This window comes from Oncorhynchus masou, chromosome 6 (genome assembly GCF_036934945.1).
Source record: "Oncorhynchus masou masou isolate Uvic2021 chromosome 6, UVic_Omas_1.1, whole genome shotgun sequence".
Taxonomy (NCBI): Eukaryota; Metazoa; Chordata; class Actinopteri; order Salmoniformes; family Salmonidae; genus Oncorhynchus; species Oncorhynchus masou.
The window spans coordinates 60,886,365-60,913,561 of record NC_088217.1 but is presented as its reverse complement, the minus strand read 5'-3'; the positions used below and the strand labels follow the sequence as shown (position 1 = coordinate 60,913,561).

The following is a 27,197-nucleotide window of genomic DNA, read 5'->3' as shown; positions in this document are numbered from 1 at the left end:
TGGCATGTTAGCATATCCAAGTTGATCATTTTAAAAGTCTATTTGATCATTAGAAAACTATTTAGCAATTATGTTAGCACAGCTGAAAACTGTTGTCCTGATTTAAAGAAGCAATAAAACTGGCTTTCTTTAGACCAGTTGAGTATCTGGAGCATCAGCATATGTGGGTTTGATTACAGGCTCAAAATAGCCAGAAACAAAGAACTTTCTTCTGAAACTCGTCAGTCTATTCTTGTTCTGAGAAATGAAGGTTATTCCATGCGAGAAATTGCCAAGAAACTGAAGACCTTGTACAACGCTGTGTACTACTTCCTTCACATAACAGCGCAAACTGGCTCTAACCAGAATAGAAAGAGGAGTGGGAGGCCCCGGTGCACAACTGAGCAAGAGGACAAGTACATTAGTGTCTAGTTTGAGAATCAGATGCCTCACATGTCCTCAACTGGCAGCTCAATAAGCTAAGGACCCTGGGATGAAACACCTGCAACTGGATCCTATTCCACCTCAGGTGACTGAAAAGATTTGGCATGGGTTCAACACCTGCACCATCGAGAGCATCCTGACTGGTAGGGATGGGCGGTATACTGTATTTTACTATATACCGGTATTTATGCAAGGACCGGTTTGAAACAGCAAAGTTTCCCTGCTCGCTGTTCGCTGCTCTGGCCCCCCAATGGTGGAACAAACTCCCTCACGACGCCAGGACAGCGGAGTCAATCACCACCTTCCGGAGACACCTGAAACCCCACCTCTTCAAGGAATACCTAGGATAGGATAAGTAATCCTTCTCACCCCCCCCCCTCCCCCTTAATGATTTAGATGCACTATTGTAAAGTGGCTGTTCCACTGGATGTCAGAAGGTGAATTCACCAATTTGTAAGTCGCTCTGGATAAGAGCGTCTGCTAAATGACTTAAATGTAAATGTAATGTAATGTTCCCTAAAACTTGTGAGACACTAATGCTAATTGCAAGTTAGCTGGCTTTGGGAAATAAAATCAGGCCTAGTATTTTTGCCCATTTTGTGGCAGTGTGGAAATTATCTCACATGAGTGCAGGAAATGCAGAGATTGATGGAAATGCAGGACATTTTTTTTAGGTTGAAGTAGAATTGAAAAGGCTAAAACAATCCAAATGGAGAAAGACCCTTTGAAAGAATTTGGAATATATGTGTTGACACCCTAGGGTCACACACTACTCATTAAGCAAATTTAGAACTTTTATTAATCAAAAACATAAAACACCATCATACCGTCAAATTTGAAAAATAGCATATGATATCTTGGCCATATCGCCCAGCCCTACTGACTGGTTGCATCACTGCCTGGTATGGCAACTGCTTGGCCTCCGACCACAAGCCATAAGACTCCTGAGCAGCTAATCAAACGGCTACCTAGACTATTTGCATTCCCCTCCCCCCGCCCCCTCCTTTTACACTGCCGCTGCTCTCTCGTTATTATCTATGCATAGTCCCTTTAATTCTACCAACATATACATATTACCTTGACTAACCGGTACCCCTGTTTATAGCCTCGCTACTGTTATTTTACTACTGCTCTTACTAATTTTTATTTCATGTTTTTTTCTTAACAATTATTTTTCTAAACTGCATTGTTGGTTAAGGGCTTGTAAGTAAGCATGTCAGTGTCATGTCTGTATTCGGCACATGTGTCAAATACATTTGATTTGTTTTTCTCTCATTGACTTCTAACCCCAATCCCCCGCCTGTTTTGCCTCGCAAGCGTTCCCGGAAGTCTTGCGATGTTGCGCCTCTTGGTTTTGAAACTCTGTATTAAAGCTGCTTCTCCAATAGAAATCCCCAATCACACTTGTAGGCGATGTCATGGCGACGTTGGCTAGCTAAACCCATGCGTAGAAACGTCAACGGATTCAATGGTCGTCTCGCGCCGAGCTGCGCATGTGCATGCCGTCAAATTAAAGGCACTTCGATATAAAGTAGTTTTTAACGAAAATGAAATTGTGTCAGTTTGTCACTTTCACGAGGTTGAAGTGATAACATGTTCAACTACTTAAGACATTTGCTCGAATCTAGGTTCTGCGTATAGCTTTTGAGAAATAGAACAACTAAGGGAGAATGTTTCTCTTCTCTCATTGCCTTCTCAAACCCCAAACCCCGTCCTGTTTGGTCTGTTTCGCTAGCGTTCCCGGAGTCTCGCGAGGTTCGCCAATGGCTCTACAGACTGTGACGTCATCTTGTTCACCTCCATATAAGGACATTTTAATTCATAGGTCATTTAAATACATTTGTTTATTAAAATATCATTGACCCCAACATTTTCCTACCTTTGCAGTTCATACGATGTCTGATAAACGCTGCATTGCGGTTAATGTTTTATTTAATTTCTTTGTAGAGAGATTAATGGCCTCATTGTGATGTTTTAATCACATTAGGATTTACATTGAATTAAAATAGCCATGTCCTTGTGATGCTTGTAAATCCGAATCATACTTGCTCCACCCAAGTACCAGGCGGATCTTGGGAAATATGTCATTTGGAGCGCGCACGGTGGTGGTAGCAACCTTCTTATTATAGCTCAATGGCAGAAACACACATCAGCAAACTCAAGGGATACGTGGATTCTCATTGAATAATTGTATGGCTCGTGGCTGGGTGAAAGCCCATGGTGACACACATTTACCAACAAACTGAAACCGCATAAGAGGACAGATGACTCGACACGAACATAATTATTTTCATGGGACACAGAGATATGCTTCTTTTTGTTTGTATTTGCTGACTACTGAAGGAATCATTGATCACGGACTGCTAGTTAGCAGGTAGATATTCCGGAATTTCTGGCCAGCTGCATTGCCAAGGTCCTATAGGTATTTGGATTGGCTGTGGTTGTAACTATAGCATACTAGGCTCGGATACAACAATCAGGTCAATTGGACGGATTCCCATTCTATCTACATTCATCCATTCCATGTTTCAAATTGGCTGGCTAGGTGTATCAAATTGGCTGGCTAGTTAACGAGCTAGCTAGCCAAACACACCGAGTCGGACGGGATTATAATATTCCACGTTGCTAGCTACTGTATTGTTTCCCTCCAGGAATTTGGATTTATTTTACTAGAACATTAACAGTACTGAGCTATAGATATATTTGGGCCAATCCCTTTGAAACTTTACACCGAGATTTCCCTCAACAGCTATATTTATAAACGAATGAATTTAAAAGCTACTACAGCTAGCTAGTGTTGTTCGATTTGGAAAATGGATGCGGGTATTGAAAAGGAATGCAGCGCTCTGGGAGGGCTCTTCCAGATCACCATGAACGACATGAAGGTAAGATGCATTTACAATAAATACCTTTCTTAGTAGGTATAACTCAACCCTTTCACATTTATCTTGTGAGAACCATCATTTATCAAGCATGCTATTAACGACGTTAACTAGAATTTGCCAAGTTGTCACGGCTCGTCTTCGTCACTATTTGGGTTGACAAAATGATTGGTGTACTTTGAAACAGGCTAGCTAACTATATTTAGCACCTATGTGAAGCTAGCCACTAACGATTAGCCACAATAGTGGAATTTGCGGTTCGCATTTAAAATAAAAGTTCCTAATTTGAAAGGGAAGTAAACGGATACAAATAGTGGAATAGTGCCATATTTGGAGAAGATCATGTTAAACAAGTTTGTAACGCGATTTAAAAAGAAAATGAAGACAATTGGTTAATTTGACAAATTTTAACTCGCACTGTGGATGTATCACACATATATATGGATTGTGGCTGAATGAAATGGGGTGTCAGTCTAATCGACACCCTGTTAGTGCTGAACAATTGGTGCTTTTTCAGAGGTTCGTTTATTTAAAAAATAACGGATTTCGGTTTTGATGATATTGGAAGCTGTAACACAGAATAAAACAATTAGTAAAAGTACCGTGGTAAGTCACTGCCCATTAAAAAAAAGTGTCATGCACTTATTCAGAACAATTTACAGGAACAATTAGGGTTAATTGCCTTGCTCAAGGGCAACCTAGTCTGTTCAGGTATTAAAACCAGCGACCTTCGGTTACTGGCACAATGCTCGTAACCACTAGGCTACCTGCCTCCGGAAATATACTTGAAACGTTTCAATTGTGTATATTGTTTTTGTTTTATTTTATGACATTATTATTTAATAACAAGTCATCATCTCCAATAGAGCTGCTGTCTGACAAAAATCACAATTTTAGTAGTTCTATAAAGTAAATAAGGCATACTTTTTAATGACTTCTGAATACCAACTATCAATCACTTAGATCATGTATTTTCAGCTAGAGATAAAGTGGCAAGAACGTATGTGAACCCTTTGGAATTACCTGGATTTCTGCTAAAATTGGTTATCAAATTTGATCTGATCTTCATCTAGGTCACAACAATAGACAAACATAGCGTGCTTAAACTAATAACACACAAATTATTGTATTTTTCTTGTCTATATTGAATACATACTTTTTAAAACCTACACTGATTGTTTAAATCATTTGAACCCCAAGGCTAGTGACTTTGCCAAAAGCTAGGAGTCAGATAACCTGGAGTCCAATCAATGAGACGAGATTGGCTGTGTCTGAATCCTGGTTTCGGAAGACCACCAAAAACCCTGAAATTTCCATGCCTAACTATAACATTTTCCAACAAGATAAAACTGAATTGCAATCTACTGCAGATATGGCCTGCAGAGTTCTGTCTTACTGTCCAGGTATGTTTCCAAACAATTTGAGCTTCTACTTTTAAAATGCCACCTTTCCAGAAACAAGTCTCTCACCGTTGCTGCTTGCTATAGACCACCTTCTGCCCACAGCTTTGCCCTGGACACCATATGTGAATTGATTGCCCCCATCTATCTTCAGAGTTCATGCTGTTAGGTGACCTAAACGTGGACATGCTTAACACCCCGACCATCCGACAATCTAAGCTTGATGCCCTCAATCTCACACAAATTATCAATGAACCTACCAGGTACTACCCCAAATCCGTAAACACGAGCACCCTCATAGATATCATCCTAACCAACCTGCCCTCCAATTATACCTCTGTCTTCAACCAGGATCTCAGCGATCACTGATCATTGCCTGCGTTCAAATAACCACCCCTCATCACTGTCAAACGCTCCCTAAAATACTTCAGCGAGTAGGCCTTTCTAATCGACCTGGCCCGGGGATCCTGGAAGGATATTGGCTATTCTTTGAAAGTGCTTTCCTCATCATCTTAAATAAGCATACCCCATTCAAAAATTTAGAACCAGGAACAGATATAGCCCTTGGTTCACTCCAGACCTGATTACCCTTGACCAGCATAAAAACACCCTGTGGTGTACTGCAATAGCATCGAATACCCCCCGCGATAACGCTACCCCGGTCAACAACCCTGCACCCACCACAGCAACTTGCCCAAGCCTCCCTCATTTCTCCTTCACCCAAATCCAGATAGCTGATGTTTTGAAAGAGCTGCAAAATCTGGACCACTACAAATCATCTGGGCTAGACAATCTGGACCCTCTCTAAAATTCAGCCGAAATAGTTGCATCCCCTATCACTAGCCTGTTCAACCTCTTTCGTATCGTCAGAGATCCCTAAAGATTGGAAAGCTGCCACGGTCAACCCCCTCTTCAAAGTGGGAGACACTCTAGACCAAAACTGCTACAGACCTATCTACCCTGCCTTTTCTAAGGTTTTCGAAAGCCAAGTTAATAAACAGATCACCGACCATTTCAAATCCCACTGTACCCTCTCTGCTATGCAATCTGGTTTCCGAGCCGGTCATGGGTGCTTCTCAGCCACACTCAAGGTCCTAAATTATATCATAACCGCCATTGATAAGAGAAATTACTTTGCAGCCGTGTTCATCGACCTGGCCAAGGCTTTCGACCATGTCAATCACTGTCATTCACCAACTACTTCTTAGACACAGTTCAGTGTGTCAAATTGGAGGGTCTGTTGTCTGGACCTCTGACAGTCTCTATGGTGGTGCTACAGGGTTCAATTCTCAGGCCGACTCTTTTCTGTATACATCAATGATGTTGCACATGCTGCTAGTGATTCTCTGATCCACCTCTATGCAGACGACACTATTCTGTATAATTCTGGCCCTTCTTTGGACAATGTGTCAACAACCCTCCAGACAAGCTTCAATGCCATACAACTCCTTCAGTGGCCTCCAACTGCTCTTAAATGCAAGTAATAAATAATAAATCCATGCTCTTCAACCGATCGCTGCCCGCACCTGCCCGCTCGTCCAACTTCACTACTCTTGACAGTTCTGACTTAAAATATGTGGAGAATGGGAGAACTTGCACAATTGGTGGCTGACTAAATACTTTCTTTCCCCACTGTATATCTGCTTACACACTCATCTTCTGCACATCTATCACTCCAGTGTTCAATTGCTATATTTTAATAATTTCGCCACTATGGCCTATTTATTGCCTTACCTCCCTTATCCTACCTCATTTGCACACACTGTGTGTATATACTTTTTCTATTGTATTTTTGACTGTTAGTTTATTCCATGTGTAACTGTTTGTGTATTACTGCTTTGCTTTATCTATGCCAGGTCGCAGTTGTAAATGAGAAGTTGTTCTCAACTAGACTCCCTGGTTAAATAAAGATTTAATACAATTTGAAGATGTTGGCTAGAGCTGCCTTGCCCTATAAATAACACTCTCAAAATTTGAGTTTGCTATTTACAAGAAGCATTGCCTGATGTGAACCGTGCCTCGAACAAAAGAGTTCTCAGAAGACCCAAGATTAAGAATTGTTGACTTACATACTTCTGTAACCCTTTCCAGCTTTATCTCTAAAAGCCTTGATGTTCGTCAGTCCACGATAAGACAAATTGCCTATAAATGGAGGAAGTTCAGCACTGTTGCTACTCTCCCTAGGAGTGGCTGTCCTGCAAAAATGACTGCAAGAGCACAGTGCAGAATGCTCAATGAGGTTAAGAAGAATCCTGGAGTGTCAGCTAAAGACTTACAGAAATCTCTGCAACATGCTAACATCTGTGACGAGTCTACTATATGTGAAACACTAAACAATAATGGTGTTCATGGGAGTACACTGTGGAAGAAGCCACTGCTGTCCAAAAAAGATAATTGCTGCACGTCTGAAGTTAGCTGAAGTGCACCTGGATGTTTCACAGCGCCACTGACAAAATTTTCTGTGGACAGATGAAACTACAGTTAAGTTGTTTGGCAAGAATACACAAAACCAACATCAAAACCTCATCCCAACTGTAAAGTATGGTGAAGGGAGCATCATGGTTTGGGGCTGCTTTGCTGCCCCAGGGCCTGGACAGCCTGCTATCATCGACGGAAAACTTTAAGTCATTTATACATTTTGCAGGAGAATGTTAGGCTAACTCTCCTCCAATTGAAGCGCAACAGAAGTTGGGTGACGCAACAGGACATCGACTCAAAACACACAAGGGAATCAACAACAGAATGGCTTCAACAGAAGAAAATACACCTTCTGGAGTCCTGACCTCAACCTGATTTGAGGTGCTGTGGCATGACCTCGAGCAGTTTACACCAGACGTCACAAGAACATTGCTGGACTGAAACAGTTTTTTTAATAAGAATGGTCCAAAATTCCTCCGGACTGTTGTGTAGGTCTGATCCACAACTACAGAAAATGTTTGGTTGTGGTTATTGCTGCCAAAGGAGGGTCAACCAGTTATTAAATCGAAGGGTTCACGTACTTTTCCCACCCTGCACTGTGAATGTTTATACGGTGTGTTCAATTAAAACCTCTTGATACTCCCCATCCCGGATCCGGGATCGTGAATAAAGCCTCAGGCTCATTAGCATAACGCAACATTAACGATTTCTGAAAATCGCAAATAAAATGAAAATAATGCGCCTGCTCTCAAGCTTAGCCTTTTCTTAACAACACTGTCATCTCAGATTTTCAAAATATGCTTTTGAACTATAGCAATTCACTAATTTGTGTAAGAGTATGCTAAGCTAGCTTAGCATTTTGAGTAGCATTTAGCACGCAACATTTACACACAAACCAGATAACCAAATAAATAAAATAATTTACCTTTGAAGAGCTTCGGATGTTTTCAATGAGGAGACTCTCAGTTACATAGCAAATGTCCAGTTTTTCCTGAAAGAATCTTTGTGTAGGAGAAATCGCTCCGTTTTGTACATCACATTTGGCTACCGAAACGAACCGAAAATTCAGTCACCAACAACGTCAAACTTTTTCCGAATTAACTCCATAATATCGACCGAAACATGGCAAACGTTGTTTGGAATCAATCCTCAAGGTGTTTTTTCACATATCTCTTCATTGATATGCAGTTCGTGGAAGCCTGCTTCCCCCTCAGAATCGCATGGAAAAATACCAGCAGCTGAAAAAGACGCACCAATTTCGACGGAGGACACCGGGCGGACACCTGGAAAATGTAGTCTCTTATGGTCAATCTTCCAATGATATGCCTACAAATACGTCACAATGCTGCAGACACCTTGGGGAAACGACAGAAAGGGCAGGCTCATTCCTCTCGCATTCACAGCCATATAAGGAGACAATGGAAAACGGAGCCTCAAATCTTGCTGGTTTCCTGGATGCCGTTTCATCTTGGTTTTGCCTGTAGCTCCCGTTCTAGGGCACGCACAGAGAATATCTTTGCAGTTCTGGAAACGTCAGTGTTTTCTTTCCAAAGCTATCAATTATATGCATAGTCGAGCATCTTTTTGTGACAAAATATCTTGTTTAAAACGGGAACGTTTTTCATCCAAAAATGAAATAGCGCCCCCAGAGTTTCAAGAGGTTAAGACATGAAAATGTATAATTGTGTTATTCGTTTAAGCAGACTGTCTATTGTGACTTAGATGATCAGATCAAATTCTATGACCAATTTATGCAGAAATCCAGGTGTTTTCAAAGGGTTCACACACTTTTTCTTGCCACTATAACTCATGAAGCAACTTTTCTATCCTTCTCAAGTCTCTTTTAGGTAGCAGGTGTAAAAGAAACAGAATGGACAAGTAGGCATGCAATTGATTACGGTCATTGTAGTGATTTACCACGTTTTCTACACAACTGTCAAATTTTCGCCTGTTGGAAACTACAACTCCCTACTATGTCGGGGCGGCAGGGTAGCCTAGTGGTTAGAGCGTTGGACTAGTAACCGGAAGGGGGTTCAAACCCCCAAGCTGACAAGGTACAAATCTGTCGTTCTGCCCCTGAACAGGCAGTTAACCCACTGTTCCCAGGCTGTCATTGAAAATAAGAATGTGTTCTTAACTGACTTGCCTGGTTAAATAAAGGTAAAATTTTAAAAATTAAAATGTCGCACAGGTCATTCTTGATCTTTTTTCTCATAGTGGTGTTCAGTGGTTGTCACTGAATAGAATTATACATTTCATGGATCCACAATCCATATGTAGGGCTGTACAGTGAGAAATAAGTATGCCCCCCAATGCAATTCTGAAGTCTGATACGTGCCCCCCCCATGCGAACTCATCGGATTACATTTTTTGTTATTATTAATCTATTGTCTTTTGTTGCATTCATAACATTGTCAACTTATTCCATTATTTGTATCTGTTTCCATCACTTTCGGCGAGGGACATTTTATTTTGAAGGCAAGATGCAAATTCCACTAGTGTGCCTAATTGTTATTGTGGCTAGCTTCACATAGTTAAAGTTAGCCAATTTGCTGTTGAACCAACAGGATTTAGTTGGCTGGCTAACCCAAACTGAAATAAATCAAACGGGCCATCCATTTTACCTATCGCCCCTGGTCAATGTTCTTCCAACTTGTGAACGTTAGCTGAATTATAAAATCACCCCTTGTATTTTGATTTTTATCGTAACACCATTGGATGGTATCCCAGCTTTTCCCGAAAGTGTTCATCATAGGAACTTGTGATGTTTACGTGCTAAAATGACAACTATTTGCTCATGCGACTGAACACAGTTGCACGCATGCACATTAGAAATGTCTGCATTGGATTGGTCTTTGTCAATGTGAAAGGCCACTCTTGTCTATGTAAACAACACCATTTGAGGTGGTTACAATAGACCTGATGTTTACCTGAAACAACTACTGAAGAGTAGCAATAGTGTGAAGGGAAGACTTTCTTCTCCCGGTTAAAAGGATCCCATCTTTTCTTTGGTCATAATTATATAGCATGTTTGAGAGCTTGGTGGTAGAACATAGACATTTAGTCCCTTCAACTAATACCTGGCATTGCATAAACAGTGTGCAAATTTAAGGAGTGGGGGCACAATCTAGAGGGGAAAGCTGTGCGCAGATAGGCCTAGGTTTAAAGTGAAATAGCCTACTCAATTTACCCCATTTAATAAGAGGGCATTGGTTTTAATCCTTGTATCAAGGCCAAGCCTGTAGGTTTCATCCATGTGTAGGCCTAGCTGCTCGTAAGTACATTTATATATGAATATGTGTGGAATATATGGTCAGAATGTCCCGGTGATATTCTGCCATGCTAGTAATTTGGTGGGTGCTGTTGCAAGATGCTTTATGCCACTCCCCACTTCAACATTTACTCTTGTCTGCTTGCCCCGGGCAAGTAAACACAAGTTGTTGAACTAGATTATAGATTTAAGTTCTCTGAATGGACAAGTAAAAAAACAATCACATCACTATCAAAAAATTAGGATACTCTGCTCATAATCTGAAACGGATCAAAATGTCCTCCGGCAGCAATGTTTTGCTCACTGTCCTCAATCTCTCTAGAGCGCATCGGAGTATAATTATTGTAGGCCTGCATTGCTCATGCCTGTCAATCTTTCAATCATGCAGTCACAAGATGCATTTTTGAGATCAAAGTGAACTTAGCTGCGTTTGCACATTTGTTGTTGATAACTGGGCAAATAACTCACTAGCAATAATTGCACATTTTTGGTCAGCAATGAAATGTAATGGTGTGTGCATCACCTGCGTGTGGGCCCTTGCTAGAGGAGAGACATTTGCGCACCAGGTAAAATAAACAGCCAATACAAAACATATTGGCTGGTTATCTAGCTAGTTAACAATTGAGCTATTAGTGTGCTTTAATGTCATGTCCGATGTCCTGAACTGTATTTTGGCAAATTACCCACACGTAGTTAATACGGTTGCACAGTTTGTAAAACCAATGATGCATACTCGGGGCGGCAAGGTAGCCTTGTGGTTAGTGTTGGACTAGTAACCGGAAGGTTGCGAGTTCAAATCCCCGAGCTGACAAGGTACAAATCTGTCGTTCTGCCCCTGAACAGGAAGTTAACCCACTGTTCCTCGGCCGTCATTGAAAATAAGAATTTGTTCTTAAGTGACTTTCCTAGTCAAATAAAGGTAAAATAAAAAATAAAACTCCAGTTGTAAAACCATCTCTCAAGCACTCAAAATTCTCTGCTCTTCAATACTGGCCTAATTGACAGTTACATAAAAATAATAATAATCTCAGACTAGTCTAATTGAAAAGTAACTCCTATACTGTCTAGATCTCCCCTGAACACGGAATATTTTTTCAAATAGATATACAGTGCCTTGCGAAAGTATTCGGCCCCCTTGAACTTTGCGACCTTTTGCCACCTTTCAGTCTTCAAACATAAAGATATAAAACTGTATTTTTTTGTGAAGAATCAACAAGAAGTGGGACACAACCATGAAGTGGAACGACATTTATTGGATATTTCAAACTTTTTTAACAAATCAAAAACTGAAAAATTGGGCGTGCAAAATTATTCAGCCCTTTTACTTTCAGTGCATCAAACTCTCTCCAGAAGTTCAGTGAGGATCTCTGAATGATCCAATGTTGACCTTAATGACTAATGATGATAAATACAATCCACCTGTGTGTAATCAAGTCTCCGTATAAATGCACCTGCACTGTGATAGTCTCAGAGGTCCGTTAAAAGTGCAGAGAGCATCATGAAGAACAAGGAACACACCAGGCAGGTCCGAGATACTGTTGTGAAGAAGTTTAAAGCCGGATTTGGATACAAAAAGATTTCCCAAGCTTTAAACATCCCAAGGAGCACTGTGCAAGCGATAATATTGAAATGGAAGGAGTATCAGACCACTGCAAATCTACCAAGACCTGGCCGTCCCTCAACTTTCAGCTCATACAAGGAGAAGACTGATCAGAGATGCAGCCAAGAGGCCCATGATCACTCTGGATGAACTGCAGAGATCTACAGCTGAGGTGGGAGACTCTGTCCATAGGACAACAATCAGTCGTATATTGCACAAATCTGGCCTTTATGGAAGAGTGGCAAGAAGAAAGCCATTTCTTAAAGATATCCATAAAAAGTGTTGTTTAAAGTTTGCAACAAGCCACCTGGGAGACACACCAAACATGTGGAAGAAGGTGCTCTGGTCAGATGAAACCAAAATTGAACTTTTTGGCAACAATGCAAAACGTTATGTTTGGCGTAAAAGCAACACAGCTCATCACCCTGACCACACCATACCCACTGTCAAACATGGTGGTGGCAGCATCATGGTTTGGGCCTGCTTTTCTTCAGCAGGGACAGGGAAGATGGTTAAAATTGATGGGAAGATGGAGGGAGCCAAATACAGGACCATTCTGGAAGAACCTGATGGAGTCTGCAAATGACCTGAGACTGGGACGGAGATTTGTCTTCCAACAAGACAATGATCCAAAACATAAAGCAAAATCTACAATGGAATGGTTCAAAATAAACATATCCAGGTGTTAGAATGGCCAAGTCAAAGTCCAGACCTGAATCCAATCGAGAATCTGTGGAAAGAACTGAAAACTGCTGTTCACAAATGCTCTCCATCCAACCTCACTGAGCTCGAGCTGTTTTGCAAGGAGGAATGGGAAAAAATTTCAGTCTCTCGATGTGCAAAACTGATAGAGACATACCCCAAGCGACTTACAGCTGTAATCGCAGCAAAAGGTGGCGCTACAAAGTATTAACTTAAGGGGGCTGAATAATTTTGCACGCCCAATTTTTCAGTTTTTGATTTGTTAAAAATGTTTAAAAATCCAATAAATGTCATTCCACTTCATGATTGTGTCCCACTTGTTGTTGATTCTTCACAAAAAAATACAATTTTATATCTTTGTTTGAAGCCTGAAATGTGGCAAAAGGTCGCAACGTTCAAGGGGGCCGAATACTTTTGCAAGGCACTGTACATTATATAAACATCATAGCCATTTCATCCCTAGGTCATTGAATGAAGGAATTATTTAATACACTTTTCCATGGCAAAAATTAAAACATGGGAGTGCTAGTGAGCAAGCCATGGGGTAGGTCACGTTTTTCTGAGCTCCTGCTGAAATTGCATTTATTTAATACTTTCTTTGCGCTTTCACCCGAAAACTAGGTATCACAGCCTTTGAATGACATGCTTTACTTTGTTAAACTTTTGCAGGTATTGCACCATTTACGCATTAAAATAAAAAGTTTAAGTTCAGCGGAGAACTGACAAAAGAGCATACTCGGCTCAAGTTCTTTAACAAGTGGAAGCAGCGGCTCTTCCCCTCGGCTCAGCGAAAAAATTAACACTGAGGATTTGCAGGCCGAGCTTTTTGCTGCCCTCAGAGCGGGCATTTCTTCTATGCTCAAGGAGGCGCTCAGTGACAACTTACATTTTATTAAGTCTGAGTTACAAGCAGTCAATAATGAACTCGCATGCATCCAGCAATGTTTTGTACTGATCTGGATACAGTTAAGAAAACTGTCTCCAACATTGAACAAGGCTTGTCAACATGCTCAGACAACACGACTATGCTTCAAACCACGGTTAAGAAGCTTGAAACTGATGTATCTAGCCTTAAGGAACAATGCATATATTTACAAATTTAAATGTTATGATACAATATCAGGATCATGGGGTAGTTGAGGACCCGGGCTCAAGTTCTCCTTCATCGGCCTCAAAGTTATTGAAGGAAGCGCTCAAATTGGATAAATACGTCCTTGTGGACCGCTCACATCGGGGCTCTCAAGCAAGAAAGCCTGGCGGAAAATCTTGCTTCATTGTGGCTAAACTACACTCAGGATGGTATTGATATTCTTTGGCATGCAAGAGAATTTGGCCCAGTACGATGCATCAGAACACATATGTTTATCTTCCAAGAGTTTGCCCCCAGCGTTGCTCTTGACCGTGCTGCTATCTACGTTGTCAAAGGTCTGCTCTGTGGACGGACCTCGGAATGGTGTGACTTTTCCTGCCCGTCTCCGTATAACACATCGGCACCGAGAAAGAGTTCCAAAACCCTCATAAGGCGATGGCCTTCATAAAGGCAAACATTCTAGCGAGGTCGGACGAAGTAAATGGCTGAATGTTCACCTATTTGACGATTAGGGTAATGGACAAATGTCTACCACTGCAGACTCACTTTTTTGTAGATACCACTGGCAATGCTATACAGTATCAGTTGATATTGTTAACATTAGTGCCTTATCTGGTGAGTCAAATCTCCTTTTGTTGTAACGTTTTATGTTATTACCATGAAGCTGCTTGTTTCTATTTAATGATGGTACCCGTATCCAGGGTATATGAAGCACAGTTCTATTATTATTAGTTTACCTAATGTCTTTAAAGACGTTGCTGTTAACTTAGTGGTATTGCTGTAAGGTGATTTATAAAATGTTTTATACTTTTAAAATGGCCTAGTTTTGGGTTGTAAATAAGTATTTATTATGCTCAACTTGTTTTATATACTTCACACTTTCAGCAGGGCTCTCTATTCGATACGTTTAGTGTTCCCTACTTCAAGCACATTTGTTTTGATATCTTTGCGTGGGGATTAGCGGTTACTTTGTTCTATTAGGTGACACGGGTGGGTTTTCTTTTTCATACCAGATTTGAGTATTGTTTCTTTATTCTGCAACTTTTTTGTTTGCTATTTTTGGCATTTCTTTTAATTGATTAGTTATTGTAATCTGACAACTCCCTTTCCCACCTGACTTTATATGGCTAGGCCTAATATCATTTGAGGAACAGCTGGTTGCGCAGTCACTTTTGCTAGCTGGAATGTTAAATCTTTAAGTCACACAGTGAAACGTAAAAGGCTTCTTTCTCATTTAAATCACCTTAAAGTAGATATTGCCTTCAGGAGACACAGTTCCGCATTTTCGACCACTCTCGTTTAAAAGGATGTATCGGTCAATCATCATTTTAAAACTAGAGAAGCAGCCATTTTAATTAGTAAAAACATACCATTCGCAATGTCAAGTGTAGAGGCAGACTCGGCAGGCAGTTTCATTATTGTAGTAGGAAGACTGTTGGCTAACATTTATGCACCAAATTGGTTTCTGCAATCTCACAGCTCAGGTGTATTTTATTTTTATTTTTTTCTTAACAGTTAAGACCTTCTCACGTATAGACTAAGGAAGTGCAATATTCAGTGCCTAGGGGAACATATTCATCTGCAGATTTACTAAAACAACGTTAGACACTAAAGGCAGTTTGATCTTTCAAATCGACAAGCCAAAAATGTAATTAGTAAATCTCATTACAAAAATGATGAACATGGAGAGAAATCAGGGAAAATGCTAGCACACCAACTGCTTTAGAAAACTGCAAATCAAATGACCAGAGATCTACCTGCTGGAGCGTGTGCTACAGGTGGGTGATGCTATGGTGAACAGCGAGCTGAGATAAGGGGGGACTTTATCTAGTAGAGTCTTGTAGATGACATGGAGCCAGTGGGTTTGGCGACGAGTATGAAGCGAGGGCCAGCCAACGAGAACGTACAGGTCGCAATGGGGGGTACTATATGGGGCTTTGGTGACAATGGATGGCACTGTGATAGACTGCATCCAATTTGTTGAGTAGGGTATTGGAGGCTATTTTGTAAATGACATCGCAGAAGTCGAGGATTGGTAGGATGGTCAGTTTTACAAGGGTATGTTTGGCAGCATGAGTGAAGGATGCTTTGTTGTGAAATAGGAAGCCAATTCTAGATTTAACTTTGGATTGGAGATGTTTGATGTGGGTCTGGAAGGAGAGTTTAGTCTAACCAGACACCTAGGTATTTGTAGTTGTCCACGTATTCAGAGCCGTCCAGAGTAGTGATGTTGGACAGGCTGGCAGGTGCAGGCAGCGATCGGTTGAAGAGCATGCATTTAGTTTTACTTGTATTTAAGAGCAATTGGAGACCACAGAAGGAGAGTTGTATGGCATTGAAGCTTGCCTGGAGGGTTGTCAACACAGTGTCCAAAGAAGGGCCAGACATAAGGAACACCTACGTGAGTGCTGTTTGACTACAGCTGGTACCTACAGTACCAGACAAAAGTTTGGACAAGGGTTTTTCTTTTTACTATTTTCTGCATTGTAGAATAATAATATAGACAAACTATGAAATAACACATGGAGTAATGCATGTAGTAACCTGGTATATTTGTTTACCAATAGATGGCGGTACTGACCCAAGACCGGGGTTTGCGTTCCGCTAGCCGTTTCCTTTGTCTGCCTATATAACTGTGATTTAAGAAAGCTTCAGGTAGCTTAAGCCAGGTACATTAGAGCATGTTATTCTAAGTTCCAATTAAATACTAAACCGTACTTGGCTGTCATGAGTCATCAATCTAAGAAGTCTCTTAGGATACTACAATGTCGTGATCAAAAGTGTTACACAAATCAATGTATTTGAGATTCTTCAAAGTAGCCTCCCTTTGCCTTGATGATAGCTTTGCACACTCTTGGGATTCTCTCAACCAGATTTATGCTCTAGTCACCTGGAATGCATTTCAATTAATAAGTGTGCCTTAAGTTCATTTGTGGAATTTCTTTCCTTAATGTGTTTGAGTCAGTCAGTTTTGTGACAAGGTAGGGGTGGTATACAGAAGACAGCCCTATTTGGTAAAAGACCAAGTCCATATTATGGCAAGAACAGCTCAAATAAGAAGAGAAATGACAGCCCATTACTTTAAGACATGAAGGTCAGTCAATACGGATACCCCCCCCCCCTCTGCTACTCACTGTTCATTATCTATGCATAGTCCCTTTACCCCTACCTATATATACAAATTACCTTGACTAACCTGTACATTGACTCTGTACCTGTTCCCCCTGTACATAGCCCCTGTACTTTTTAAAAACTTTAGTTTATTTAGTAAATGTGTTTTCTTAAAACCTCTCTGGGATATGTGGGACGGTAACGTCCCACTTGGCCAAAAGCCAGAGAAAATGCAGAGCGCCAAATTCAAATAAATTCCTATAAAAATCTAACTTTCATGAAATCACACATGTAAGATACAAAATTAAAGCTACTTGTGTTGTGTATCCAGCTAACATGTCAGATTTCAAAAAGGCTTTTCGGCGAAAGCAAACAGTGCTATTATCTGAGGATAGCACCTCCGTAAACAAAAGAGCGAGAACATATTTCCAACCCTGCAGGCGCGACACAAAACGCAGAAATAAAAATATAAATCATGCCTTACCTTTGACGGGCTTCTTCTGTTGGCACTCCAATATGTCCCATAAACATAACAAATAGTCATTTTGTTTGATGAATTCCGTCCATATATATCCAAAATGTCCATTTATTTGGCGCGTTTAATCCAGAAAAACACCGGTTCCAACTTGCGGAACTTGACTACAAAATATATCAAAAGTTAAATGTAAACTTCGCCAAAACATTTCAAACAACTTTTGTAATACAACTTTAGGTTTTTTATTTAACATAAATAATCAATAAAATTGCAAGTCCCTTAGATCTGGATTCCCAATGAAAACCCATTGAAAAGAGTGACCTCAAAGAGAATCTGACTGGTTTGTCCTCTGGGTTTTGCCTGCTACATAAGTTCTGTTTTACTCACAGACATGATTCAAACAGTTTTAGAAACTTCAGTGTTTTCTATCAAAATCTACTAATAATATGCATATCTTATCTTCTGGGGATGAGTAGCAGGCAGTTGAATTTGGGCATGCTTTTCATCCAAAATTCGAAATGCTGCCCCCTATCCTAGAGAAGTTCACCAACAATGCAGATGAAGGAAGAGTTGGGGGCTTGGAAGTAAGCATTTCAGGTGTTAGGTTCTGATTCTTAGTATCAGTTTTTTTACGAAAAAGCTTTTTATGAAAGCTTAACCAAGTTTATTCATCCCAGAGGGTCAATACAGCTACATTAGACAAACACATTTAAACACAAGCACTGATATTTAACCCTTCCTCCTAGACTGAGTCTCCTCTTACACATCTGAACAAACATTGTATCTTTACTGCTAGGCAGGATAAACTTTTATGGTCCGTATCCCCTGACCTGATCTCAGCCCCCCCCCCCCCCATCACTAATCCAATGTGCTCTCCACTTATCAATGCCTGCCAGATGATCACTTCCCTGCACTCAATATTTCAATAGGACACCTGATATAATGTAAGCGTTATACATTACCCTCTCTCCCTCAGTGACATGAATAAGTATATTTCATATTCTCAGAAACCAACACAGGGTAAGTTGTATTTGGCGCATGTGACAAATGAAATTAGACTTTGAATACAGATATGCATCGGTTGGTCACAGATGCCTTAAAAAAAAAAGTAGGGTCGTGGATCAGAGAACCAGTCAGTATCTGGCATGACCACCATTTGCCTCATGCAGCGTGCCACAATCGATAACATGCAATGGCGTTTCTTCGTCTGCCCATACCATAACCCCACAGCCAACATGGGGCACTCTGTTCACAACGTTGACATCAGCAAACCACTCACCCACACAACGCCATACATGTGGTCTGCTGTTGTGAGGCTTATTGGATGTACTGACAAATTCTCTAAAATGACGCTGGAGGTGGGATATGGTATTGAAATTAACATTAAATTCTCTGGCAACGGCTCTGGTGGACATTCCTGCAGTCAGCATGCCAATTTCACGCTCCCTCAACTTGAGATGTGTTGTGTGACAAAACTGCACATTTTAGTAGCATTTTATTGTTCCCAGCAAGAGGTTTACCTGAGTAATGATCATGCTGTTTAATCAGCTTCTTGATAAGCCACACCTGTCAGGGGGATGGATTATCTTGGCAAAAAGTAAATGCTCACTAACAGGGATGTAAATAAATTTGTGCACAATTTGAAATATGCCTTTTCTATGTATGGAACATTTCTGGGATCTTTTCGTTCAGCTGATGAAACACTTTACATGTTGAGATTTTTGTATAGTATAAATAAATACCTATAAATTACATGTATTGTCATTGTTTTCCAGCTGGCTAGCATGAGGCAGCTCAGTCTTCAGAGGCAATTATTTTGCTGGAATCTGTGCAGTTTCTTACTTTCACTAGAGTAACACAGTTTTTCCATTTAAAAAAAGCTTTGTCTTTCTGGTGCTGCTTACAGTTTTTGTTTTTTTCCTCAAATTTAAGAAACAAGCTTCTGGCGTATCTTTTTTTTGTAGGTCTGTTTTTAAGCGCAATCGATAGATATTTTTATTCCAGCTATTATAATAACAATAAATATCAACAGATATACACTGCTCAACAAAAATAAAGGGAACACTTAAACAACACAATGTAACTCCAAGTCAATCACACTTCTATGAAATCAAACTGTCCACATAGGAAGCAACACTGACAATAAATTTCACATGCTGTTGTGCAAATGGAATAGACAGGTGGAAATTATAGGCAATTAGCAAGACACCCCCAATAAAGGAGTGGTTCTGCAGGTGATGACCACAGACCACTTCTCAGTTCCTATGCTTCATTGCTGATGTTTTGGTCACTTTTGAATGCTGGCGGTGCTTTCACTTTAGTCGTAGCATGAGACGGAGTCTACAACCCACACAAGTGGCTCAGGTAGTGCAGCTCATCCAGGATCGGACATCAATGCGAGCTGTGGCAAGAAGGTTTGCTGTGTCTGTCAGCGTAGTGTCCAGAGCATGGAGGCGCTACCAGGAGACAGGCCAGTACATCAGGAGATGTGGAGGAGGCTGTAGGAGGGCAACAACCCAGCAGCAGGACCGCTACCTCTGCCTTTGTGCAAGGATGAGCAGGAGGAGCACTGCCAGAGCCCTGCAAAATGACCTCCAGCAGGCCACAACTGTGCATGTGTCTGCTCAAACGGTCAGAAACAGACTCCATGAGGGTGTTATGAGGGCCTGACGTCCACAGGTGGGGGTTGTGCTTACAGCCCAACACCGTGCAGGACGTATGGCATTTGCCAGAGAACACCAAGATTGGCAAATTCGCCACTGGCTCTTCACAGATGAAAGCAGGTTCACACTGAGCACATGTGACAGTCTGGAGACGCCGTGGAGAACGTTCTGCTGCCTGCAACATCCTCCAGCATGACCGGTTTGGTGGTGGGTCAGTCATGGTGTGGGGTGGCATTTCTTTGGAGGGCCGCACAGCCCTCCATATGATCGCCAGAGGTAGCCTGACTGCCATTAGGTACCGAGATGAGATCCTCAGACCCCTTGTGAGACCATATGCTGGTGCGGTTGGCCCTGGGTTCCTCCTAATGCAAGACAATGCAAGACCTCATGTGGCTGGAGTGCCAGCAGTTCCTGCAAGAGGAAGGCATTGATGCTATGGACTGGCCCGCCCGTTCCCCAGACCTGAATCCAATTGAGCACATCTGGGACATCATGTCTCGCTCCATCCACCAACGCCACGTTGCACTACAGACTGTCCCGGAGTTGGCGGATGCTTTAGTCCAGGTCTGGGAGGAGATCCCTCAGGAGACCATCCGCCACCTCATCAGGAGCATGCCCAGGCGTTGTAGGGATGTCATACAGGCACATGGAGGCCACACACACTACTGAGCCTAATTTTTGACTTGTTTTAAGGACATTCAATTTGGATCAGCCTGTATTGTGGTTTTCCACTTTAATTTTGAGTGTGACTCCAAATCCAGACCTCCATGGGTTGCTAAATTTGATTTCCATTGATAATTTTTGTGTGATTTTGTTGTCAGCACATTCAACTATGTAAACAAAAAAGTATTTAGAAGAATATTTCATTCAGATCTAGGATGTGTTATTTTAGTGTTCCCTTTATTTTTTGAGCACTGTATATCTGCGGGTGAATATTTCCACTCTAAAATCGGTATCGGATCCAAAAATGCCTTATCGTTCGGGCTCTACTAACGTTTGCTAAACACATTAATTTTCCATTCTAAATAAAAAATCTGCAGCTGATGAAGCTCATGAGTTGGAGCTGACGTGTGTAAATGATGTATAGGCATCTACCAACTCACTACCAGATTATGGGGTGCCAATGTTTCCTATGTTTTTGTTGTCCCCTCCGCTTTGGTTATGAAATGACTATCACCCAATAATTGTAATCTTTGAAGATTTAAGTGTTTGAGCCAGTAATGTATCAATATTTACTATAATTTACTAATTTACTTAATTTATTAGCTATGACATAACCAGTCGCGGACTTGCCATTAGGTAAGGAGAGGCAATTGCCTCAGGCCTCACACCAACAAGGGGCCTTGTGAGCAGGGCATAATTTACAAAAAGAATAATAGTTATCATAAATATACCCCCTCCATCCACTGTGCGCCTGCGTTGCGTACACATTGTTGACAAAGGCATCCAAAAAAGTTAATTAATCCATACAGCCGACTACTATTCTAGAAAAGATGATTAATTTATTTTCATATTAATGTAACCAATGTTTTTCCTCATATTAACTGTCATTACTCAACCACAGACTGGTTCATAATAATGGTCCATTCCACCCTGACAGAGTTGGCATTCATTGTTTTTCACTCAACATGATTGGAAACGTGACTTTCATTTAAAATAAGCTGCAATAATGAGGTTCTTTCAGAGTGGGGCAGAGAAAATAAAGATTTAGTTGAACAAAGATGACCTATTTACTTTCCACACATACAGTTGAAGCCGGAAGTTTACATACACTTAGGTTGGAGTCATTAACTTGTTTTTCAACCACTCTACATATTTTGTTGTTCAACTATAGTTTTGGCAAGTCAGTTAGGACATCTACTTTGTGCATGACATGTTTTCCAACAATTGTTTTCAGACATATTATTTCACTTATTCACTATCACAATTCCAGTGAGTCAGAAGTGTACATACACTAAGTTGACTGTGCCTTTAAACAACTTGGAAAATTCCAGAAAATGATGTCATGGCTTTAGAAGCTTCTGATAGGCTAATTGACATTTGAGTCAATTTGGAGGTGTACCTGTGGATGTATTTCAAGGCCTACATTCAAACTCAGTGCCGCTTTGCTTGACATTATGGAAAAATCAAAAGAAATCCGCCAAGACCTCAAAGAAAATTGTAGACCTCCAAGTCTGGTTCATCCTTGGGAGCAATTTCCAAACGCCTGAAGGTACCACGTTCATTTGTCCAAACAATAGTACGCAAGTATAAACACCATGGGACCAGACAGCAGTCATACCGCTTAGGAAGAGGACGCATTCTGTCTCCTAGAGATGAATGTATTTTGGTGCAAAAAGTGCAAATCAATCCCCAGAACAACAGCAAAGGACTTTGTGAAGATGCTGGAGGAAACGGGTACAAAAGTATCTATATCCACAGTAAAACGAGTCCTATATTGATATAATCTGAAAGGCCGCTCAGCAAGAAAGAAGCCACTGCTTCAAAACCGCCAGACTACGGTTTCCAACTGCACACGGGGACCAAGATCATACTTTTTGGAGAAATGTCCTCTGGTCTGATGAAACTTTTTGGCAATAATGACCATCGTTATGTTTGAAGGAAAAAGGGGGAGGCTTGCAAGTCGAAGAACACCATCCCAACCGTGAAGCACGGGTGCTTTGCTGCAGGAGGGACTGGTGCACTTCACAAAATAGATGGCATCATGAGGTAGGCAGATTATGTTGAAGCAACATCTCAAGACATCAGTCAGGAAGTTAAAGCTTGGTCGCAAATGGGTCTTCCAAATGGACAATGTCCCCAAGCATACCTCCAAAGTTGTTGCAAAATGGCAACAACGTCAAGGTATTGGAGTGGCCATCACATAGCCCTGACCTGAACATTTTCTATATTTGGGCAGAACTGAAAAGCCTGTGTGAGCAAGGAGGCCTACAAACCTAACTGTTACACCAGCTCTGTCGGAAGTAATGGGCCAAAATTCACCCAACTTGTGGAAGGCTACCTGAAACGTTTGACCCAAGTTAAAGAATTTAAAGGCAATGCTACCAACTAATTGAGTGTATGTAAACGTCCCACGGGGAATATGATGAAATTAATAAAAGCTAAAATAAATCACTCTCTTCTGACATTTCACATTCTTAAAATAAAGTGGTGATCCTAACTGACCTAAAACAGGGATTTTTTACTAGGATTTAAATGTCAGGAATTGTGAAACTGAGTTTAAATGTATTTGGCTAAGGTATATGTAAACTTTCGACTTCAACTGTAGGTGTCAAGCGTTCCACAGGGATGGAACAGGATGGAATACAGTAGTTGACTGCTCACTCCTTTTCCCAGTAACAGTCAATCTTCCCCACATCCAATAAAAAATGACAGTAAATATGACTGATTTCAATAATCTAAGCAATTCTAATCTCATAGAATGTTATGGTTGCTACTTACATTACATGTTTTTTCTATTGCTTCAATAATTTACTGTTGTCCAACTTAAGTAACCACCCGTTGTGTGTCTGTTTGCTTTGCAGGCTAGTTATCCAGCCTGGGAGGACTTTGTAACCAAAGGAGTTAAGCTGCAATCCCAGCTAAGGTAAGAGCTAACCCTTGCCTCTGCAAACCCTCTCAGTGAATATCCATTTATTAGCTAATCGGATCTGTGTGCATGTGTCAAATAAAAAGACAACAGAATAAGATTTTGAATTCCCGACTTCTTCTTAGGCCTATATTATTTTAGTAAGGACTGATGAACACACACACCCAATTAATTTGAGCATTCGCCATAAACAAGTGTGTCAACAGCAGAGATGGGACCAAGTCACAATTTAGCAAGTCTTAAGTAATAATGGGCAAGTTCGAGAGGTCAAGTCAAAAGTGTTTTATACCCATTTCAATGCAATTTTTTAATTCTGGTTATATTTTTGGTTTTCCTTGCAATTTGCCTACTAGTACAGTACATTGGCCTACATAATTAACTTTTTGAATCGTCATTACTAATAAAGGCCATGCAAATGATTTACAGCTAGTGTTTATAGTGCAGCTACAGTTTGACTGACGTTGTGAAATCTCCAATTAGAATCAAGTGGTTTTTTTTCTTCCCACCCTGCCTACTACATGCAGGTTGAGAGGTCTGTGGTTGGCTGAGAATAAACATTCATGGAAACACTTTCTCAGAGCACATATCTTAAAGCGACAAGCATTGAAAATATAGGACAATGCTCTATTTTTCCCCTTACCTTTCCGCACTTGCCGGTTCAGCGCCACTAGGCAGAACAGAATTTAACGGTAATTTCCCATATTACTCAATGTGATTTGCTGCTTTGAACAACAGCATTGTCATGAATCAAATCAAAGTTTATTGGTCGCATACACACATTGAAGATGTTATTGCTGACGTAGAGAAATCCTTGTTCCTAGCTTGTGCAGTAATATCGAACAATAGACATCTAAAAGTAAAATAATGGAATTGGGATGTGTGATTATAAACATGGTCAGTATGTGGATAGAATATTTAGTATGTCTTTAGAATACTTAGGATAGTGTGTGTATATACAACAAAATAGGATGGCATTGACTAGAATACAGTATATACATATGGAATGAGTAAAACAGTATTTAAACATTAAAGTGAACAGTGTTCCTTTATTAGTGACCAGTGACTATGTACATAGTGTGCAGGGTTGAGTAACTGGGTGGTAGCCGGAGGGAGCTAAGAAACCTTGTTGTGGATCAGCATAGTAGAAGGGTTTCCTACATTTGCCACCTATGTTGTGGCCTGTCAGGAATTCCAGGACCCAGTTGCACAGGGCGGGGTTCAGACCCAGAGCCCTGAACTTAATGATGAGCTTGGAGGGTAATATGGTGTTGAAGGCTGAGCTGTAGTCAAGGAACAGCATTCTTACATGGCTATTCCTCGTGTCTAGATGGGATCGAGCAGTGCGATTGCATCATATGTGGATCTATTGGAATAGTATGCAAATTGTAATGGTTTGTCAGGTAAGGTGGTGTTATGATCCTTAAATAGCCTCTCAAAGCACTTCATGATGACAGAAGTGAGTGCTACGGGGTGATAGTTATTTAGTTCAGTTACCTTTCGCTTTCTTGGGTAAAGGAGTAATGGTGGACATCTTGAAGCCAGGCTGTATCACATCCGGCCATGGTTGGGAGTCCCATAGGGTGCGCACAATTGGCCCAGCATCGCCTGGGTTTGGCATATGTGGGAACTCCAAGGCTTTTGGAAAAGCATTCCAGGTGAAGGCTAGTAATAGGGGTTTCGACCAAATGCATAGCTGGAGCCCTGAGATGAGAATTGTATTTGGCACATCTTAGGTAACTTGTACTTTAGAAGATATTTAGCTGGCAAACATTAGTTGTGCTTTTCAAATGTAACTTGATCAACTCCCTTGTGTTGCTGAACTGTGGATAATCACATCCCGTTTGCTCCATGTGCTCATTCTAAACAAACATATCACATGATTGGCTGGATATACAGTTGAAGTCGGAAGTTTACATACACTTTAGTCAAATACATTTAAACTCAGTTTTTCACAATTCCGGACATTTAATCCTAGTACAAATTCCCTGTCTTCAGTCAGTTAGGATCACCACTTTATTTTAAGAATGTGAAATGTCAGAAATAAGAGTGATTAATTTCAGCATTTATATCTTTCCCAGTGGGTCAGAAGTTTACATACACTCAATTAGTATTTGGTAGCATTGCCTTTAAATTGTTTAACTTCTTGGTGACAGGGGGGGCGGTATTGAGTAGCTTGGATAAATAAGGTACCCAGAGTAAACTGCCTGCTACTCTGTTGCAGATGCTAATATATGCATATTATTAGTAGTATTGGATAGAAAACACTCTGAAGTTTCTAAAACTGTTTGAATGATGTTTGAGTATAACAGAACTCATATGGCAGGTGAGAACCTGAGACAAATCCAACCAGGAAGTGGGACATCTGAGGTTTTTAGTTTCATTTAAGTGATTGCCTATCCAATATGCTGTGTCTATGGGGCCAGATTTCACTTCCCAAGGCTTCCAGCAGATGTCAACAGTCTTTAGAAAGTTGTTTGAGGCTTCTATTGGAAGGGTGTCAAATAAGAGCTGTTTCAACAAGTGGACTAGGCTGAGGCCAATCAGTTGTTTACTATGCGGGCGCGCTGTTCCTTTTTCCTCTAATGAGTACGTCCGGTTGGAATATTATTGAAGATTTATTATAAAAAGACCCTAAGGATTGATTGTAAACATCGTTTGACATGTTTCTACAAACTGTAATGGAACTCTTTTGACTTATCGCCTGGATTTTGCGCTCGCACATTGTGCCTTTGGAATAGTGAACTAAACGTGTGAACAAAACGGAGGTATTTGGACATAAATATGGATGTAATTGAACAAAACAAACATTTCTTGTGGAAGTCCTGGGAGTGCATTCCAACGAAGATCAGCAAAGGTAAGTGAAGATTTATAATGCTATTTATGACTTTTGTTGAATCCACAATTTAGCGGGTAATTGGATGGCTTGTGGCTTTTGTGGCTGAACGCTGTTCTCAGATTATTGAATATTGTGCTTTTGCCGTAAAGCTTTTTTGAAATCTGACACAGCGGTTGCATTAAGAACCAGTTTCTTTAATTATATGTAAAACATGTATCTTTCATCAAAGTTTATGATGAGTATTTCTGTTATTTGATGTGGCTCTGCAATTTCTCTGGATCGTTTGGAGGCATTTCCGAGCATGGCGCCAATGTAAACTGAGGTTTTTGGATATAAATATGAACTTGATCAAACAAAACATACATATATTGTGTAACATTGAGTCCTGGGAGTGTCATCTGATGAAGATCGTCAAAGGTTAGTGATTCATTTAATCTATATTTCTGCTTTTTGTGACACCTCTCTTTGGTTGGAAAATGGCAGACCTAACATAATATGTTCTGCTTTCGCCGAAAAGCCTTTTTGAAATCGGACACTGTGGTTGGATTAACGAGAAGTGTAACATTAAAATGGTGTAAAATACTTTGTATGGTTGAGGAATTTTAATTATGAGATTTGTTTTGAATTTGGCGCCCTGCAATTTCACAGGCTGTTGGCGAGGTGGGACGCTAGCTTCCCGAACGATCCCAGAGAGGTTAACTTGGGTCAAATGTTTTTCATTTTTCATTTTTCCTTCC

The 27,197-nt window shown here is 40.7% G+C and overlaps 1 protein-coding gene across 3 annotated transcripts in view; it reads left to right on the top strand.

The window, feature by feature from the left end:
- Positions 1-2,487: 2,487 nt before the first annotated feature.
- Positions 2,488-27,197, top strand: part of LOC135542370 (protein MTSS 2-like) — a 114,017-nt gene continuing 89,307 nt past the window's right edge. For all 3 annotated transcript variants that reach the window (XM_064969296.1, XM_064969297.1, XM_064969295.1), the window contains exons 1-2: positions 2,488-3,308; positions 23,560-23,621. In XM_064969296.1, coding sequence (XP_064825368.1) covers positions 3,237-3,308; positions 23,560-23,621 — 134 coding nt within the window. In that variant the 5' untranslated portion in view covers positions 2,488-3,236. The remainder of the gene's footprint in view (positions 3,309-23,559; positions 23,622-27,197) is intronic.